This window comes from Danaus plexippus, chromosome 15 (genome assembly GCF_018135715.1).
Source record: "Danaus plexippus chromosome 15, MEX_DaPlex, whole genome shotgun sequence".
NCBI lineage: Eukaryota > Metazoa > Arthropoda > Insecta > Lepidoptera > Nymphalidae > Danaus > Danaus plexippus.
The window spans coordinates 2,400,158-2,420,191 of record NC_083547.1 but is presented as its reverse complement, the minus strand read 5'-3'; the positions used below and the strand labels follow the sequence as shown (position 1 = coordinate 2,420,191).

At 34.9% G+C, this 20,034-nt stretch overlaps 1 protein-coding gene across 1 annotated transcript; it reads right to left on the bottom strand.

Annotated features, from left to right (window-relative positions):
• Nucleotides 1-3,196: 3,196 nt before the first annotated feature.
• On the bottom strand, nt 3,197-15,081 carry LOC116766143 (low-density lipoprotein receptor-related protein 6). The gene is made up of 23 exons (XM_032655842.2): nt 14,766-15,081; nt 14,473-14,696; nt 14,051-14,241; nt 13,691-13,981; nt 13,427-13,608; nt 13,024-13,253; nt 12,403-12,573; nt 11,880-12,113; nt 11,455-11,596; nt 10,907-11,068; nt 10,368-10,512; nt 9,900-10,027; nt 9,413-9,566; nt 8,847-9,121; nt 8,395-8,628; nt 8,115-8,253; nt 7,499-7,774; nt 7,117-7,302; nt 6,426-6,779; nt 6,006-6,158; nt 5,529-5,640; nt 5,049-5,245; nt 3,197-4,594 (listed from the first exon to the last, which is right to left on the bottom strand). The coding sequence occupies exons 1-23, from the start codon at nt 14,854-14,856 to the stop codon at nt 4,303-4,305; spliced, it is 4,563 nt and encodes a 1,520-aa protein (XP_032511733.2). The 5' UTR covers nt 14,857-15,081; the 3' UTR covers nt 3,197-4,302.
• Between the last annotated feature and the right edge of the window lie 4,953 nt (nt 15,082-20,034).

Below are 20,034 nucleotides of genomic sequence, written 5' to 3'. Positions count from 1 at the left end.
ATGGTAACACTGCGTCGAAAAAGTGATACATAAGCCGTAAAAACATTTACAAAAAAAAAAAATTAAGCGATACATGATCGTAAACAAGTACAAATCTGTTCCGGTCGCGATCGAAATTGTGTCAGGTACGGACTTTCTGGATTTATAGACTGTGATTGTTTGTTTAACAGTTTTTTACCATAAATTTATTGGTTTATTAGTGTTTTAAAATAAATATTGGACTATTTTTATTATGGGTACAAAGGGCGACCTTTCACCGCGTAAAAAAGCGATTCCTCTTATAAATGGGAAAACATTTTCGAACCGGGAAATATCACGCAGATTGAAAGTTTCTGAAGCTAGTGTACGACGCATAAAAAAGTTAATTGAGTCGGGGGAGGAATTAAGCCCGAAAAGAAAGAAAAGATGCGGTAGAAAACCAATTTTCACTCCACGGTTAGAGAAATGTTTGAAGAAAATTTGTCTAGAAAACAGATTTGCTACTACAAGGGTGATAAAATCACAACTCCAGGATGCTAGCGTAAATGCCTCTGAACGGACCATTCGAAGAAAATTGAAGGAATTAGATTAAAGCCTGACGCCCCGCCAGGAAGCCAAGCCCAAGTTAACAGCTGCAATGAAAGCAAAGCGACTGAAGTGAGCCAAACAATGGCAAGACAAAGGTGTGCACTTCTGGAGTTATATTTTTTTCTGTTATTGACAGGTCTGCTTCAGTGACGAAAGCACATTCGAAATATTACAGAATAAAGCTCGGTATGTGCCTCGGTATGTGTCCTAGAGAAAAGTTTCATCCTGACTGCGTCATTCCAACAGTCAAACATCCTACCAAAGTGATGATTTGGTCAGTCATCAGCGGCAAGGGCACTGAACGTCTGTACGTCGTGCAAGGAATAATAAGGCAAGACCAGTAAAAAGAAGTTTTAGAAAATCGGTTGGTTCCGCAGCTCAGAGAAAGGTTTTCAAATGGGGAATTTCATGCAAGATGGGGCTCCCTGTCACACTGCTCGGTCAGTTAAAGCTTTTTTGGCAGAAAAGAATATCCCTCTGTTGGATTGGTCGGGTAATAGCTCCGATATGAATTCAATAGAAAAGGTGCGGGAGCTTATGAAAAGAGAAGTGACTAAGGACTTCATCATCAACAAAACCCAGCTCCTAGAAAAGATTATTCATGTGTGGAAACATCATCCACAAATGCAGGAGACAGTGCTGTCTTGCATTGATGGCGTGCCGCGCAGTAAAGCTTTGATAGCGGCTAAAGGTGATATAATGATTAAATAAAAATAAAAATATGATTTTCTAAATCAATGCTGTTTTATTTATGTTGAATTAATCAGTCATGTATCAAATAATATTAAAATATCAAACAGATAATTTTAAAACAATAAAATGATACGACATCACTCGGTAATTAATATTTTGCATGTAATTGCAGTGCGTTTAATAATTTGGCCAGGGACTGCATAGCCAGCATTTTAAATAAATTTTGAAAGAATATTCAAGACATAAGATTAATTTTATCGATGTGGGATTCACCAGGAGTCTCAAACAAGAACTCGCTCATTCACATTACAATAACGATTCGATTTGTACAACAATTGTCAGAGTCATTAATAGGTTTAATTAACTCCATATAAAAAGAAATACTCTTATAATTTTAAATTAATTTTCTTTAATGAAACTAATATTTTCGGATTATTACGCGTTTTTTATTATTTTTAAAGAACAACATACTCCCGGCGTTTCGGTTGATATGATGAGGTCTAAAACTTTCTCTAGTATTCATTTAAATGAACACTCGCAAAAGTCTTAGACTTCATTAAATAATTTTTAGTATTTTATTCGAATAAGCAGGTTTTGAAAGCCCTTTTTTTAGAGAATTCTACGAGGACAAATCTATTCTCTTACGATTAAATCACTTGTTAGAAAACTTATAATCTTACACTTTTTTTTAAGGTATAAAATATTTTGTAAAACCTTACGTCACGATTTTTAAAATATATTTTATTAGCGTTGCACTACCGCTTCTGGGTACGAAATACAAATTATCACTATTTGTATAAATTCCCCCTTTTGTTTTTTAAAATAACGTATTATTTGCAGTTAGAACCCTTAATTATAAACATTTGTAATCGAACGTATAGTTGTTCTTATTTTATATTTATGTTTATATTTAAAAACTAACTGTGCCCGCGACTTTGTTCGCGTAGAAAAAGTACCTTAATACAAAATTTCCACATACAAGTTCACGTACGTACGTACGTACGTACTGTGTACGTGGACGCACGGTACGTAGAACTTTCAAATAGTGATTTGCTAATCATTGGTAAGGCCTAGGAGTAACGGGCGTAATTATGTTGGTAATTCGTATGTACCTATAAGTATTTGTTTAGTTTTCGGGACGATTACAGTTGACCCGCTAGGTGGCGCTGCTATTGGTATGTAAGGTATTAAACAGCTGGGCTGATTTGGTTGAAGTTTCATCTATGTAAGTAGCAGTTTTGAGTTAGTTCTATATGCTATACTATTAGACCCGGTAGGTGACACTGTAGTCGGCGTGGTCTCAAAATATAAATTTGTTTACTTCGCTGTGGTGTATAACTGTCTATCGATTTTTAATTCCTGTTTAATACAATTTAAAACTTGCATCTTTTGTAAGATTTTAACCACCTTGTATATGATTTAATTATCTTGTATATGTATTTAATTAGCTTTCGGTATGATTACAACTGATTCCGGTAGGTGGCGCTGCCATTGGTATAAAAACTCAAACCACTGGGCCGATTGGATTGAATTTTTCCACGGAAATTAGTACATTAATTAAATACAATATGTCATTATTAAACCCATTAAGTGTTCAATGCAAGTAACTTTACATAAGTTTGCTTCAAAGTAGTTATAAATATTCCCATGGGAATGACGCATTTCCCCGCGGTAAAAGGTACCCTAAATGTTGCATCAGGTGATCAGCAACCCCCATATAAAATTTTATTGAAATTCGTCCAGTAATTTTTAAGTTATAAGTTTACAACAGACAGACAAAAATTTCCAAAATTATATTTTTGGCTGAATGAATGAATGAATGAATGATGAATACCCCTATAGGGATTTATTCTCATTTATTTTCAACGTACAGAATAGACCCCGTGAACGATTTTATTATATGCATAGATAAATGGAACTGTTTTGAGAAAAAAAATTAACAGGTACAAAAGTTTTATTACTAAAAAAGGTTCAATTCAGTCATAATTAGTATGTTATAGTGTCATCCAAAAAAAAAAAGAAATAAGAGAAAATAATTTACATTTAGTCTTAAACTAAATCATTATCATTAAAAAGTCCAAGTCTACGGACATCACTTAGCTATATACAACATTTGAAATAATTCGACTCTGTATTTTGCCTTAATTAGGAATATTGCTTGATTAACCCACTCATACTTAAGGAATTAACCGTGTGCAAACAGCTTTATAATTATATCAACAATAATTTGTTACTTATACTAAATTTATTATAACTGAGTGTCGGCTGAAAATTTTTCATATTTATGCTACAAACTAATTGCAACCTTATTTACATCGTATAAAGCTTTTATTTACACGTCACTAACTATGTTACTGAGGCACGAACAGTGGGATAGCACCAAGTTGAAATTTACATTTTATATTTATTAGATGGCAACACATATATGAAAATCGTTTTAATCTTCATAACAATGTAGTATTTATACTTTATAGTAACGTACCAACCAAAAAAAATATTAATTAATTAATTAAATTAATGAGCTGGGATTGTGATTAGCTTAGCCACATATTACAAAAAACAATAGAGAAGCAAACATTCAGATAATATTAAGAACTTTACATAATCATAAGTTACTCAAGTCAAATGCGGCTTACATTTTTTAAATTACAGTAAATTGTCAATTCCTCGTCAGTTAAAAGTAATCCTTTGCTAACTTACTTAGTATATGAAATAAATTTACTCTTCATAAATCTATTTTTATATAACAGTCATGAGACGCATGTCTTATGCTAATTTTTAAACAATCACGAGAGATATGTATTTGTATCGTTGTAGGGCGACTTAAATTCAATATAGAATATTCATGTGCGGTGAATGTTATCCTTTGACTATGTTTTACCAGTCCGTATACAGTTATATGTATTAATAAAGTTACATTATTCGGTTAAAAGTCTAAGTGAGTGCTGTCCATGTAGTTATTGTATAAAGTTCCCGTAGCTACACGTGTATTGTTTCTATGAGGGTTGTGTTTTCAATATGAAAATTATTAAATAATTCTATCTAGTATAGCAAGGGCGCCGGCGAGGGTGGTGGCGCCCTCGCGTGTTCGTTCTCTGATTCGTTCGCGTCAGTGGAGGCCGGTGTTGGTGGCGGAGGCCTATTCGAAGCCCTATAGTTCCTGTAGGCGCGTCGTCTCCCTCCTGAGGCCGTGGCCGGACTGGGCGGAGGGTTGGCGGTAGGTCGCGGGTATCGTCCGCAAAGACTGTCCGAGCCCCAGCCCGAGCCCGAGCCCGAGCCCGAGCCGGATCCGCATCCCGAAGCAGTGCCCATCGCGCTCAATCTGAGAAACGAACTAATAAAAGGAATGATTAGTTTCAATTGTTTTGTCTTTTGACTTAGTTTATTTTAGATGAGTTTTTTTCCGTAACATATTATATATATATGAATATGTATAACTAGTTTTGTCCGCGTTTGTTTCTGCGTTTCAATTAGTATTGCGTTCATACAGAAATTGCGATAGACATTGACCAAACGTCAGCGCCACGTACCGTTTGTGTCACGTGACTTGATACTACATACAACTGTCGTGATGTGTCCACGTTTAAACTACACGGAGCAAAGAGATACATTATATCGTATTTGTTGTTCTGATGTTTAAGATACATTACTGGAAAGTTTCATCAAAATCCACACAGATTATTTTTAGTGTGTTTTAGAATATACAAAGTGCAAGTTTCCTTGATTTTTCATTATATAGCACCACTTTTCATACAAGTGGATGTTTAATGTATTTTATATGTACTGACTCGGATGACGGCGCATCTGTCCTGGGTCGGGTGGCTGGCTTGTTGAGTGCGAGTGTTCTCTGGTGAGGCTGGTGTCGCCCTGCCCTGGAGTACCGCCTGACGCCCGCCCACAGAGCGGCCACCACCACCGCCGCCCCTACCACCGATCCGCACACTACTAACGCGTGCGACTGACCACTCGCACCCACCGACACCATCTACAGATAAGACATTTTTAAAAAACAATGTTATTTTTCTGTTGATAGATAATAACTATTGATATTTTAAACAGTGACAACATTGCACATACACGGTATCTATGATGCACACAACAACACTCTGAGGTGTTCATTAGTTGGTTTATTTACATATCATTTGAGTTGAAATAAAACCTTTTTCGACATATCACGAGAAATTATAAAAGGAGGTTTTATTACCAATTGGAGATTATATCAAGAAAATATATAAATGTTAATAATATGCAGCAATTGTATTTCACACCTGATCTTTGTGAACGTATCCACACGCGGCGGGGGCTTCGTCTGATTCGTCCTCACAGTGAGAGCGGCCGTCACACAGTAGACCGGCCGGCAGACAAAGACGGTCGTCACAACTATGCGTATTATATAATTGATATTACAAATTACGTTTTAAATTACTAAAATAGTACGGAGCTTTATTGAAAGTTAGGTGGTGGTTATTAATCTGTGTTTTAAGTTTTGTGCGCCCTGTGATAGGCGAAATTGACTTTAAAAATTCAGATTTAAAGTATTCTTAGCTAAATTATAATATCCAATATGGAATCTGTCGCCATCAGAAACAAATTATCGTGTTATCTGTCTGTTAATATCGCCTGGACTTTAAGACTACCAATTAAATTACGATACACGATTCAAGTAAGGAATGATGCAATTAATAAGATCTGAGTCATGTTTAAGATGTGTAATGTGTGTGCATGGTGAATAGATTCTGGTGTACCGGAAGGCGTCTGGTAGTGCGTGTGTGCAGTACGCGCCCGTGAGACAGCCGCCGAGTGCGGGGGCGCAGGACCCGTCCGCGCAGTGGAGCCCCGCACAGCTGTCACACTGAGATTCATCCGACCCGTCGAGACAGTCGCGTTGACCGTCACACCTTCATGCAACAGATTAAAAATAATCAATCATAACAGACATAGTCTGTACAATGATGATGAAAAATATATTTTTTGAATTTAGACTTTTTTTTAAATAATAAATTACGTTTTGTTTTCTATATTGTAAAACTGTAGATTTAAAAATAATAATATTTGTATAATGCTTTAAATAACTTTTTATATTCCGCATGACGATTGTGACTCCGATATTGTTATTTTTACGAGCTCACAAGTATAAACGTATGTATATATTTAGGTTCCCTTACTTCCACTCCATGGGTATACACTGTACGCTATTAGTGGTGGGTCCGTTGTCTCGACCGCACAGGAAGTGATCAGGGTCACAGTGTCTCCGGGCGGAGCAGCTCAGGCCGCAGCCGCAGACCCCGTCCCTGCCGCAAGTGGCCGGGGCTCCGCCGCACGCTCCATAGCAGGGGTGGTCGCGTGGGACGCGGTGTACACTGACCGCGGACAGTATCCGCTGCACGTGGGCGAGCGGCGTCGCGGGAGCGTCGCGCCGGTGTAACGGCAGCCGGCTCGGGACACGCTCGCCGCCGAGGTATAGCGCGCCGCCGTACGCAGCCAGAGCACCCACAGCCCCGCCCTGCCAGATGACTCGTCTGTGGATACAAAGAATATATATTTTTATACTTAGCTCTTATTAAATTAATCAAATACTTTAGTTAGTTGTGTTTTGTAAATAATGTTTTTTTTATTATATCTGATGGTGGTCCGCCTTATATTGTTTTAAGACGACTTGGATGTTTTTTTCGACATCCGCCATCCCACAAACATTGGTAAAATTCTAAAGCTTCTATTTATTTAATCAGCGGGTGTAGATATTACTTTATTAAGACGAATGAATGAGTCCCTAGTTGTTTATAATTAAAAACACTAGCACCATACCTGATACAGAAAATTTCGTTTGAATACTACTATCCCAGTATCCGGACATACCTGTTGGAGCCATCAATGTCCACGGCGTGTATCTGTCTTCCCACAGCCCAGTACAGGGCGGATGCACCGCCCATGTCCAGAGCGAGGGCGGTCACGTTGTCCACACGAACCAACTGTGCGCGCTCCGACCCGTCCACCAACGACCGAAATATACCGCCCAGACCAGCGTCGCTCCAGAACAGTAACCTGAAATATTGTGACATATATTATTAATTATTAGGTATATTAATGATCTTCCTGAAGCCTTTTTATAATTATTACATATTTTTTTCTCCATACAAGTCACTTCACGTTTCGTGCTTCACATGTTCCTTATAATGTTTGATTTAGTATATTTAGTTCTCTCTAAATCATTTACCAAGCTGCATATTATTCCGCTTACCTTTTCGTTTGATGGAACGCTAAATATCTGGGCATCATATTGTCTCCTCGTATTATGACGCCGGATGACGAGTTGTTTTCTATGGAGGTGGCGTTGATGGAGTCTGTGTTGAGACAAGTCCAGTACAGAGTCCTTCCTAGCACGTCCAACGCCATGTGGAAGGGTCTCGATAGATCGGACACGACGTTCGTAGAGTCCGTGACTGCTGATGTCGCAGAATAAGATATGGGAACTCTTCGTATTGAGTGATTTTCTTCGTCCATCCAATAGAGATGTCTGAAAATTTTATATCCATATATACGAGACCCCTACTTCGAACGGCTTTACCGACCAATCATGTGTTCGACTAATATTTGTGCTACTTGAAGGTTCTTATATAAAAGAATGTACTTGCCATAATAATTAATATACTCTCTTCTAAGGATATCTGATAAAAATCTTAGTACGGGCATTAACGTTTCATTACAGTTGAGTGAATCGATTGTGTCGATTTCGGATTAAATACGCGCCCGCGGTATGTAACTAGTTTTATAAGGAAGTATTCTTGGAACTGGTGTTTATCGTCTCGGGCTAATTGTTATTATATATATAAATAGGATTATTCCCTATAGCCAACCTGCTGATGGGGTCGTACTCGATCGCTTTCACGTTCCGGAGCCCCGTCAGAGGGATGAAGGCGTCACTACACTCGCTGTTGGCAGCTAGTAGCCGACCCACGGCGTTCTTCTGAGCGTACAACAAGAACTCTTCAGGCTCTGGAAGCATACAATAACATTATACATATACAGGAAGAGATTACTATTAGTTTAGCAGTTCAAATTGATCTTTAATTCCCTAAAATATTAAATTTCATGAATATTTCCAATAATAACTGTACACGTGACGAGGCTCATTACCGGAACACGTGAGATTGTCTCTGTTGAGCCTGTAATGCGTCGGACAAGCGCATCTATAGTCGTTGTTCGTCAAAGGTAAGCATAAATGCGAGCAGCCCCCGTTGTCCACCCCGCATTGGTTGGACAGGTTGTCCCTGCCCCTGTGGTAAACCTTCAAATCTGATATATAATCCAACTGTGTATGAATGGTCCTACGACTTGATCCGTCCGATTTCTTCGCCACCTCCACGAGACCTGGAAAATTGTTTTATGTCAATGCTGTATAATCATAGTATATAGACGCTGAAGAGTAACCGAAACGTTGGAAGTATGTAGTTTTAACAAAAATATAGCACGCGTAGTAAATCCGAAAAATATTAGTTTCATTTTAATTTATATTTCTTAAAAATTATATTTTAAGTTATTTTTTCTCATTGACAGAACTAATTGTATATGTATATTCTATATCGCACCTGTATTCCAGTCTCCCCAGAACACCCGGTCGTTGTACAGAGCCAGCGCGTACGGCATGGGTATGTTATCGACTAGCACCTTCCTCCCGGTTCCGTTCAGGAATGCGTATTCAATGACCATAGAGTCCAGTGCCGCCCAGTAGATGGCTCTCTTCTCGTAGTCTATGGCGAGCGCGTGGACTTTAACGACCTGCTCGAACAGAACTATAGGGGAAGACCCGTCCATTGTGGCCCGTTTGATAGTCTTGGATCCCAGCTCCGACCAGTACATGTAGCTGAAAAATTAAAAAAAATATATATAAATTATACAATTAAATACGTTACGCCATATTTGAAATGTTAAAATTAATAGCATATATTTTGGTTATTTTTAATATTTTTTTATAATTATAGTAAAGATATAACAAAGGGAGATCAATTAAATCTGCATTGATACGAATTTTGTGAGCTTTTATAATCGAATCTTTTCAAGCGGACGGAAATTTCTCTATCAACCGGATGTCCAAGCAGTTCTCGGGATCAGGCAGCTCAAACGGACGACTTTATATAGTGCTAGTTATTTTCACCCCTTCCGCGGATCGAGTGCGATGCTCTTAGGTTTCTTCAGCCCCTGCCACATGATCGCCCGTCTGCTGGACCCGTCTAGTCTGGCCACTTCGATGCGATGCGCCGCCGTGTCCGTCCAGTAGATGTTCTGAGCCGACCAGTCTATCGCGACACCTGATACATACATATATGATTTGCCAACTGCACTCGTGGTTAGTTGGATATTGTTTCTTTAAAATATGTCAGAGCTAAATTAATGCCAGCTGTTTTGGTAACGACACGGAGTAATATGGGATATAAGTCAGGTATTGATGTTATTAGAGGTCATGTTGCTTTGTTCATACAATACATGTTTCAATATTTTATAGTTTTTTTATGGCTAAAAATCTATGAAGCCAGAAGTATCAAAACAAAAGAAAAGATCACTCTTATTCATAATTAGCGTCGTTTCATATAGATTTTGTAATTTATATATATATATATATATATCTATGAGAAAAAAATTACCTTCAACAAGACCCATGAACTCTAATATCTTCTCCATATTGGATCCGTTTATATTACATCGGTTTATTGTTTTTGTTTTGCTGTCTGACCAGTATAACTTGGAACCGGACACGTCTACTGCTAGGGCACTGAAAACAAACGTATTAATAAGAATTATTCGATACTAGTTTATGAACAGGACTTCTTCCGCGTGAAGATGGAATTAAAAATGTATTCCTAAAGCAGATATAGAAACCAGCTGACAGCGCCATCTATTGAGCTCCTTGTGGCGTGGGAAATATACGGAGGTTTTATTAAACGTATGTTATGTTGAGGTTCGAGTGGCATAGATGAAAAATCTCATCGAAATCTGTTCAGTAATATTTGATTGAAAGAACAACAAACATCCATGCCTCACAAATTTTTACATTGACCACAAGAGTCGAATGACTTTATATATATAGCGTTAAGGTTGATATTCGGTTGTACCTGACTTCCTTCAGCTCCTTTATAGGTAGCACCGCGTCGTTGTTCTCATTGTCGATACTTATAAGTCCGATGATGTTTTTCCTGCTGTACAAGAGGAACGCTTCTGGTTCTATGCAAGTCTTCCTGTCGCTTCCCAGCTCCAGACCTTCAAACACAATGAATGATTCAGATTAAACGAACTTCGAACGATATTCTATTGTGAGCTCTAAGACTTCCGCGAGTATTCGTTTAAATAAAAATAATATTTCCGGATGTACGACGCGTTTTCTATTATTGTACAACTACATTACCTCCGAGGATTCGGTTACTATGTAGCAACATATTACATGCTAGCTAGTAAATTCGAAAAATATTAGTTTTATCTCCTACTAAAGGTGTATAACTATTTTCATTGTACCATTTATTTAGGAAAGTGGTTGTAGAGATCTATTAGGGTTAATTTAATTATAATATTTTGAGTCATTGTAATCAATCATGAGCTATGCCCAGATATAGGTGATCCTCTAGGCCCCTAGGGCGGTGGTGATGAATATATTTACCGATAGGGCAGGCGCACACGTGTGTGTCGGGTCGGTTGAAGCACAGGTGTGAGCAGACGTGTTCAGCCGAGCATGGGTTCCGGCTGGCCAGCGGACCCAAACGGACGGCACGCACACCCATCATGTTCGCCATTTGCTCCACCACCGACTGACGTGACGACCCTAAAAGTTGCCATTATTGATTAGTATTATATATTCTTTTCACCCATTATATATAAGTTATTTCTTTCTTCTGGTAAGGTAACTTAATGTATAAGAATATTGTGGTTTACATAATTATGTTTCAGAGAGGAATGTCGGTTATGTTCTTCTCATGCCCTGTGAGAGTCTCCAATATAATAGACTCTACCTGTAATTATTGAACATCATAGAAAATAAATAAAAATATATTGTATCGGTTTTTATTTTAGATATCCGGTTATTCCTTGTTAGATAACAGAGACATGTATTGACCATAGACAATGTGACTCATATTGAAGTGTTAGTTTCATAGTATATGGTATAGAAGTTAATCAAAACTGCTCATAAAATTAAAATGCTATAATTACCAGTTTCCTTGTTGATCCTATCCAATGTGCGTCGCTGCATATCAGTCCAGTACAGATTATCACCCAGAAGGGTGAGTCCAAATATATGAAGAATGTCACTCCCATGAAGCTCACGCCTTCCGGACCCGTCCATATTACAGACCTATGAAAAAAAGTTATTGTATCAAAAATGGTAATAAAACTTAAATTAATTAGATATAGCAAAAAAATTATCAGCGCCATCTATAGTCTGGTATACGTGACTTTATACAAAACACACCTCTCAAGCCGTCTCCCTCCAGTGACTTGAAGAAGTTAAAAAAATATAAGCTATGTTTATGTTATTCAGATGTTTAAACTACATCCTTGAAAAGATTCATCAATATCCGTTCAGTAGCTTTTGCCATAAAAGGCAATTTAAAATGGCAGTAGGATAATCAATCAACCTCTATTTTATGTGTTCTCGCGTCACCCCAGTACAGTTTATTTTTTTCCGTATCCAGAGCGATGCCATTTGGCCAAATCAGTTTTTCGGAGACTAGCAACACCCGTCCTGTGCCGTCGAGGTTGGCTCGTTCTATTTTAGGTTTCTTCTCGTTCCAATCGGACCAGAACATCCACCCGGCCACCGGATGTAGGGCGATCGCGCGAGGATCGTAAAGCTCGTCGTGAATTATAACCTGGCAATGAGAACCGAAGTGACAATAATAATATAGAATATTTAAACATCGAACGATTGTCAACTATGACCATAGATAATAATTGATTTTGGAATTTTTCAATATTGTTAGATACCTAAAAATCGTTATCACAAAACATATAAGTTTTCTTTTTTTGTCCTTAGCCTAAACTTCAGTTCAAATAAAAAAAAGACATTTACATACCTCTTTCTAAGTGCTACAATAATGTATAATTTTAAAGCTAAATTTTATTTTGATGTAGTTATTTGTTAATATTTATTTATCTTACTTTTCTAGCTTGTCCATCCAGCCTGGCCACAGTTATAGTGTCAGATATAGGATCAGTCCAGTAAATATTCCTAGCTAGCGGATCTATGGCTATACTATCCGGTACACCGCTACAATGGATCACTATTGATTGGTCGCTGCCATCCAGACGAGCTCGAGATATTGTCTTGGACTGTAATAATAAATATAGGGCATAGAGTAAAAATAATAGATAACATAGATAAAAAATATCATAACAATGAATAATTATTGTTCTCTCTCTTTAAATCTGCATCACATCAATATAAAGACTTTATATAAGATTTAGTAATTTTTTTTCTACTATAATACAATAAGTTATTAGTAAGCTTTAGAACAAATGGTACATAAGCCCACCAACATCAAAGTAAATGTAGGGATTATGAGGTTTTTTCATCATTATCAAAACGAATACAAAGATAAAAACATACATGTATATGTTTCTTTTACTAAAAAAACTCAGTCAATTTAAATTTTACCTGATCATTTCTTTATCTGCACTGAGTTGTTAATTAGTGTGTACATCTTAATGAATAATTAATTCTTACAAATAAAACTTGATTGATGTTCATTATGTTTATTAATAATTTTATTGCTACTATACCATGCTGTCAGCCCAATATATATATTCAGTTTTGGGATCAAAATCAACTGTAAGAGCTCTCTTAAGATCTTTCAATGGTAACGAGTAAGGCGTGTAGTCCGGTGAGTCGAGGGATATTTTTGATATGATCGATCTCTGAGCCACCAACAGCAATGACTGCGGTCCATTGTAGCAGGTTGTGTTGCTGCCTTCCCTTAACTTTACGCCGGTTGGACAGCTGCACACATAGCCTGTGACCATGAAGTTATATTGAAAAAATATATAGGTGTAGATATGCGTTTCACATAACAGATCCTGATTAGTTTGTAATAAGCAAGTAACAAGTGATACATTCTATAAAAAGTTATTGCCAAAAATATTCTTAAAGAACATGTTTTCATGGTAAATAAATTCATCATCCTACCAGGTGAATTAGGAGCTAGAAGGCACAGATGTGAACATTTCTCATTGTTTTTACAAGGGTACTCTCCATTAGGTATCACTTGCCGACTCTCATCGTACACCTTGATGTCTACCGGCACATGGTCGGATTTTATAATTTCTTTAAGAGAACTATTTGCAGCTATGTCATATGTATATATGGACCTGTGGAAGTTGTATGTGATGTTAATTGTATTTCCCGATCAAATTTATAAGTTTCTAAATACATTTATAATTCAAAACTCACCATTTCTTCCAATCGGTCCAATAAAGTTTATTATCAAAATAAGCCAAAGCATAAGGATGCTTCAAGCCATCTTTAACAACCCGTTTCCGATTCTCACCATTGAAACCCATTACATCAACAAATTGTAACTTAGTGTCAACCCAGTATATTAAATTGTTGTTATAATCCACTGTGATTCCGTTCGGCCAAAATATATTATCCTTCACTATAACTTTCCTTGTGGCCGGATCACCGTTCATACCAGCCCTTTCTATTTTAGGTATTTCTCCCCAATCGGTCCAGAACATAAGCCTAGAAGAAACTCATATATAATATTTTGAAAACATATTTATTGTTATTAAAAATGACTCATCTGCTTACCCTTCTGTTGGAACGAGAGCAATAGCTCTTGCAAGGTCGACATCTGACCAAAATAGTACTTTCCTATATTTATTTTCAATACAAATCACTTCAATTTTATTAGTTTCACCGTCCGTCCAGTACATTTTATTAGTGTACCAATCTAATGCAATACCAGTAGGAGTAATTATACCTTCTGAAACTATTCTTATCTGAAATAGTAAGGATTGTGTTAAATTGTTTGCTATAATATTAATGTTAAATAGAACTACATAGATGCTCTTCAACAAATTTAAATTTTTTTTATGATGTTTATCATTGTTTTAATTCAGTATTATAATAGAATATTTTTATAATACATTTTTAGTTAACTTTTCATATATAATGTAAATTAATTGGTTTCTAAATGAAGGCTCAGGAACCCAATAGAAACTAAACCTCACCTTCTCTCCTGAATGGGTGTCGTTGTATTCCATACATTGTATCAATTCCGCAGTCTGATCTGACCAGCATATTGTATTTTTTTTATGGAGAAAGTCTACAGCAGAGCCTTGCTCTAGGCCTTTTATTATAACGTTTATTTTCCCCAATTTTGAAGTGTTTGCAACTCGAATGTCAGATGCAGTAGAATATAACAACACAGGATTATTTGTGGTTGAATAGTAACCTGGTGAGAAACGCTTGTGTTTATTATTATCTCTGATTGAAATGTCTATATCTAAAGATATAAATTTACCTTTTAACTGTAGGAACATCAATAAACAAAATACGTTAATAACATTTTGTATTATTTTGTCAGCTTGAACTATTCTTCGGCGTTTCGTCATAATGAAAACAAATAAAAACTGTTCGCGGAACACCTCATGAGTTAAAACTAATATTGCACCGTAACTTTTAAGGCACAGACAGGTATTACACGAGCAACAAATTCAATAACAAAGTTAACCATTAGATAAAAGCTGTGAAATCATTGTTTCGGCATAAAAAACTTGTAATTTAATATTTAGATTTAGATCTTTATATAAAATCAACAAAGTAGTTTGTTCGCACAGATAAAAAATATTTGAATGCTAAGATTGAGTTAAATGAAGTTGCCATAACAAAAAAAAGATATATCTTTAAGCTATGTACAACAATAATTAAAAACTATTATGCACCCATAAAACTAGAAAAGAAATATCCGATTTTTAAAAGAATATTCTTTTACATCTTTAGATAAGTTAATAAATTAAAAAGAGCTTCCGGATCTTAGAACATGCCATGCATGCAAAAAAAGCAAGCATCTCTTCCTATACAAAGTTTGCTCTTGTGGCAGCTTATTTCTGCAACATTTTAAAGTATAAACCTTAGCCTCGGGCTAAATATCATGGATCTTATGGTTTGTCATTGTTCCTTAAAATACTCCATAGCACTAATATTTTATTTTTAAAAAGTTCAATGTTTACATATTTTCCTCTCTCTAATACTTTTTCTGTCGCTTCATATTTTTACGTCATCCTATTTTTCATTATTAAAATCTTAGATTTATTTTTTACTCCGAATAGAGTCCACTAGGTGGTTTGAAACAGAAATAACGGTTTCATTTTCTAAAGAAATATGTTTTTTATTTCAAAAAATCTGTTTTAATATAGAAAAATCGAAGTCATTTGGTTTCCAGGATAAATGTTTCACTGGGAAAAGGTAAATATTTTGACAAAGACCCCGAGCTAGTTTCGTATAACATATATACCCATAATTGCATCCAAATGTTAACCTCACTACATCAGAAGGCTAAAGTTTTTATTTATTATAGTGGTTGAGAGAATTAGCGAAACGTTAGTTTTTATGTGAAATTGTAATACGTTATATATATGAAACTTTGACATATTACAAACCTACAAAATATGTAAAAAGTAAAGCATTTGATTTGAAAGCTACTGCTTGATTTATCAATGTGCAAAGACAGTCCTACTACAACATTTGGCGTAAACAAGAATGTCATTTCTTATATTTTTGTCAAGCAGCTTAAAATTTTATGTTATAGGTTGATTTTGTCTTACCAGTCAGAAAAACAGGCACTTAGACAACTTATAAGTCTTTTCTAGCTCCTTAATTCTTAATCTTAAAACGTATTCACGTACTTAGTACTTACATATTATAAAGGTGAAAGTTTATGGATAAATAAGCAATATCTACGATTTTTTTAATACATGTATCCCCAAATTGACGGTAGTCATATCAGACAGACTATTGATAGTGTTGGCCAACCAATGGTTTTCGTACAAACTTTTGTAGGCACATTATTGGGTTCTCTCTTGCCCCAGTTGCAAAGTCCTTTCTAACAAAGTTATTGCAGAAGATAGTATAGTAAAAAAGGAATCCCATAGGTCTTGTTTGGATATATACACTCCACATGTACAAAGCGGATGTATTTATAGCCTCTTTATACGTTCCGAACGCATAATTTTTAAGAAAATTGCTTATCTTCTGTTTAGTAACGTGTGCAGATTAATATATCAAAAAGAAAAAGAGAAATCTTAAGAAACTTACTATAACGATCGTTGTCGTTACAACTCATGAACTTTGTCTTATAATTACATTTTAATTTTAATTGATTAATGATTGATTACACTTCTTCCTATGCGTCCCTTTAGGAGGGAAAAATAAATAAATATTAGACAATATATGGACTTGTATAAATCTGAAGGAGGTTGTGAATAGTAAAAAAAAACTGCTTTTTTCCTATATTTTTTTCATGAATCTGAACGGTTATTTTATTCGGCCAGTTTGATTATCGTTCATAATAAAGTATTTAATTATAAACAGTTTTATGTATAAATTTTATGGAAGTAGTAAAATAATTTTCTACTTTTCACTGTTTCCAATTAAGACGTCAGATTAAATGTTGTTTTAACGTTTCATTACTTCATAAGTCCTTTTCATAAATAGCTTGCATTAAGAAGGTTAAAGCCATTGAAATACGAATAAAAACAACAAAGCTGAAGAATTCGCTCTCTCTGAGGAATAGTGACATTTCTCTCACACAAAACTCAGGGGTATTACTATGTTTACACAATACGGTATTTTACTCTGCATAATGCTAAGTATACAAAGAAGGCCAATAATATTCAGTTCGTTAACTTTGGAATTTCGTATGAATTAGTGAAATTTCTCTGGCTTTATCCGTATAAGCTCTCAAAATAAACATAGCTTACTTATAATATTAACATACTTAAGAAGTTTTGCAAACGTCGCCTTAGATATGCATTAAGGACTTCTTAAATAGTAACTCATTTAGCATTTATAATAAAAATTACAATCATATTATTCCCTGCTTATAGCTTAATAAGGCTGGAAAAATTGCATCCTTTGACTCCTGTATCATATTGCTCCATGTCGCTGTTTATTGTAGTTTTAATTTTTGTCCTCGCTTGACATATTGAGGAACATTTCTACCTTTCTAATTTTTTTTGTGGTGAAGATAAATGAACCGAATTTAGATGCCACAACGAAAAACAGCAAAGTAAGGGATTTGGAATTGGAAAAATAAAAGAACTGTAAAATAAAAAGTAGAATTAGGAACCCCTTTTACTACTTGTTACTGTCTTTCTGCTTCAGAATTTTTGGTGAAAATGAGTTATCATTGAAATAAACAAATTTTGTTTTTATACTGAGACAATTTGTGGTAAATTTTGGGCACATAAAAAGTATAAAAAGATTATTAGGCTGTTTGTGTGAGTTCTAAAGTTATTAGTTAAATTAATAAAACTCGCAAAAAAAGTGATATAGTGTAAGTAGTAGGCAAGGCACTTTTAAATTTTGTTTCTGCTCCATCCGTGCATCTTCTCTTCGATAGCTTATAGCCATTTCATTTCATTTATTCGTCTGTTTCAACTTAATTGACACAAAAATTTAAATACATTTGCATTTCAAAGTTGTCAAGCGTGACGCAAAGACTTTCACTATAAATAAATAGATACGGTGCACAAAGTTTTACAACTCTCATTCATATTCAAAGGCTATATCCTCATATTCTAAAACAGCTACGAATAGATGGTCGCGCTGCTTATAGAGTTACCGGAAAGTTTTACTTTATTCAGACTATCAATATCAAGGATGAAGTTTTAATAAAATCCTAATGGCTAAATAACTTTTTGATTTAGGATTATTTTGATATTATAAAAAAAAATCTTCTTACACATTTAAAAAGCAAATTTAAAGTAGACTTATAATTACCCACCTTAGGTTGAGTTTTTAAACGATTTTTAATTACATATTATACAAATACTTAGAATATAGTAATTCATGTTATTTCTATATTAAACAGTGTTAAAAAAATTGACTAATATTATAAAGTAATAAGCGTAATTGAATTTCGCAACTGTATAGACCCCGAATTTAATAACTTTGGTGTAATAATATTTATAATAAAGATTTCTATTGTTATATTTATGTATTACGCTACATCTAAGCGTATTCCGCTCTGTCTGTACCTTATTATTTACTTTTATACTTCATGAATAAGTATATAGTTTGAAAATTAAAACATCTCCATTGGAAAATAAACAATACTATTTTCAACAACATTACGCACATTAATTAACACAGATAGTTGCAAAACCCCGATTTTTTTTTACCTCTAACAGTAATAAGTGCTACTAGCCTGACATTTTTAAAGATAAAGAAGTATTTTATTACTCAAATCCTGTCCTAAATGTGTCCTAAAGGTACAATTTACCTTCTCAATTGATTTGTAATTATTCATTATATCATATATATTGTTTTATATTTTATAGATATCTTGATTTACCAGTGATATTAGTGCAAGGTAGACGTATCTAACGAAGTGGGTACTATTTACCCAAACCGGTATTCTGGTTAGGAGCGAAAATGAAATAAGATACTTGTATTTCATACATATGAACGGGATAATATATTGTTCTATGTATCTGTATTGTCTGTTGTATCTTCTTGTTGTTTTCTCTTCAGTCTTGTGAGACTAATGCATACAACTGTAATTAAAAATTATCATATGGGACTAGTGAGAACGTTAAATTGGATTGGTAGTTTGACTATGAGTTCGGTGTAATTGAGGTCGTTCGTGTCCTGTTCATATTAAACTAAGTCAATGTCAATGATGCTGATGATGATTTAATTAATTGTTCGTTGATGAGAATTTCACCGACCTCATATATTTGTCTCTCTTTTGGTGTGGTTATTAGAATACCCATTATGTTTATTGAATCGGGATTTTATTTCTAAATGTTGTACAAATTTGAATCTCGATAATTGAAATAAATGAATAGATGTTTTGTTATTATTATTGTACAAACAATGGTTAGGAAATTTTGCTCGCTATCAAATGAACTTGTATCAACGGATTGAATTTATGCAAGTGTAGATGTTGGGAGAAAATGCAGAAATAAACAAAAAATATCATTCATACGTGAACAGTTTAGGTTTTTCTAAACAAAGACCTTTGAAATTTTAAATATTGCAAATATAACATAATTTACGAGTCAAAGATATTATAAACGATATACGTATACTAGTCGTTACCCGCCCGCTTCGTGTGATATAGAATTCCTGCCAAATAAAAGTAATATTAATTGTGTGATCTAATTATCTAATTATTTATCATGAACGGATTTTCAAAATAAGCACACTGACTGACCACTGGGGGTCTTATCAATTATATGATTTAAAACAATAAATAACACAGCTTTCCACATCGCCATGGAGGTATTGCTTCGTACAATGCGTTCCCATTATGTTACACGGTCTACGTCATTGATCGACGTGAGTATCAATGCCATCAGGTTTAGAATTTGTTACACATATCAAAACCATATAAATATAGATCGGATGTGAACAACTTAAACCTAGGCATCAATCAATACTCCGTCGTGATATAAAAAAGACAGTAATTTGACTAATCTTTTCTTTATTAACTAATCCTAAATAAACACTTATTATATTTAAATCTATGAAGTATGCTTTACATAGTTATTACTTATTATTTTTAT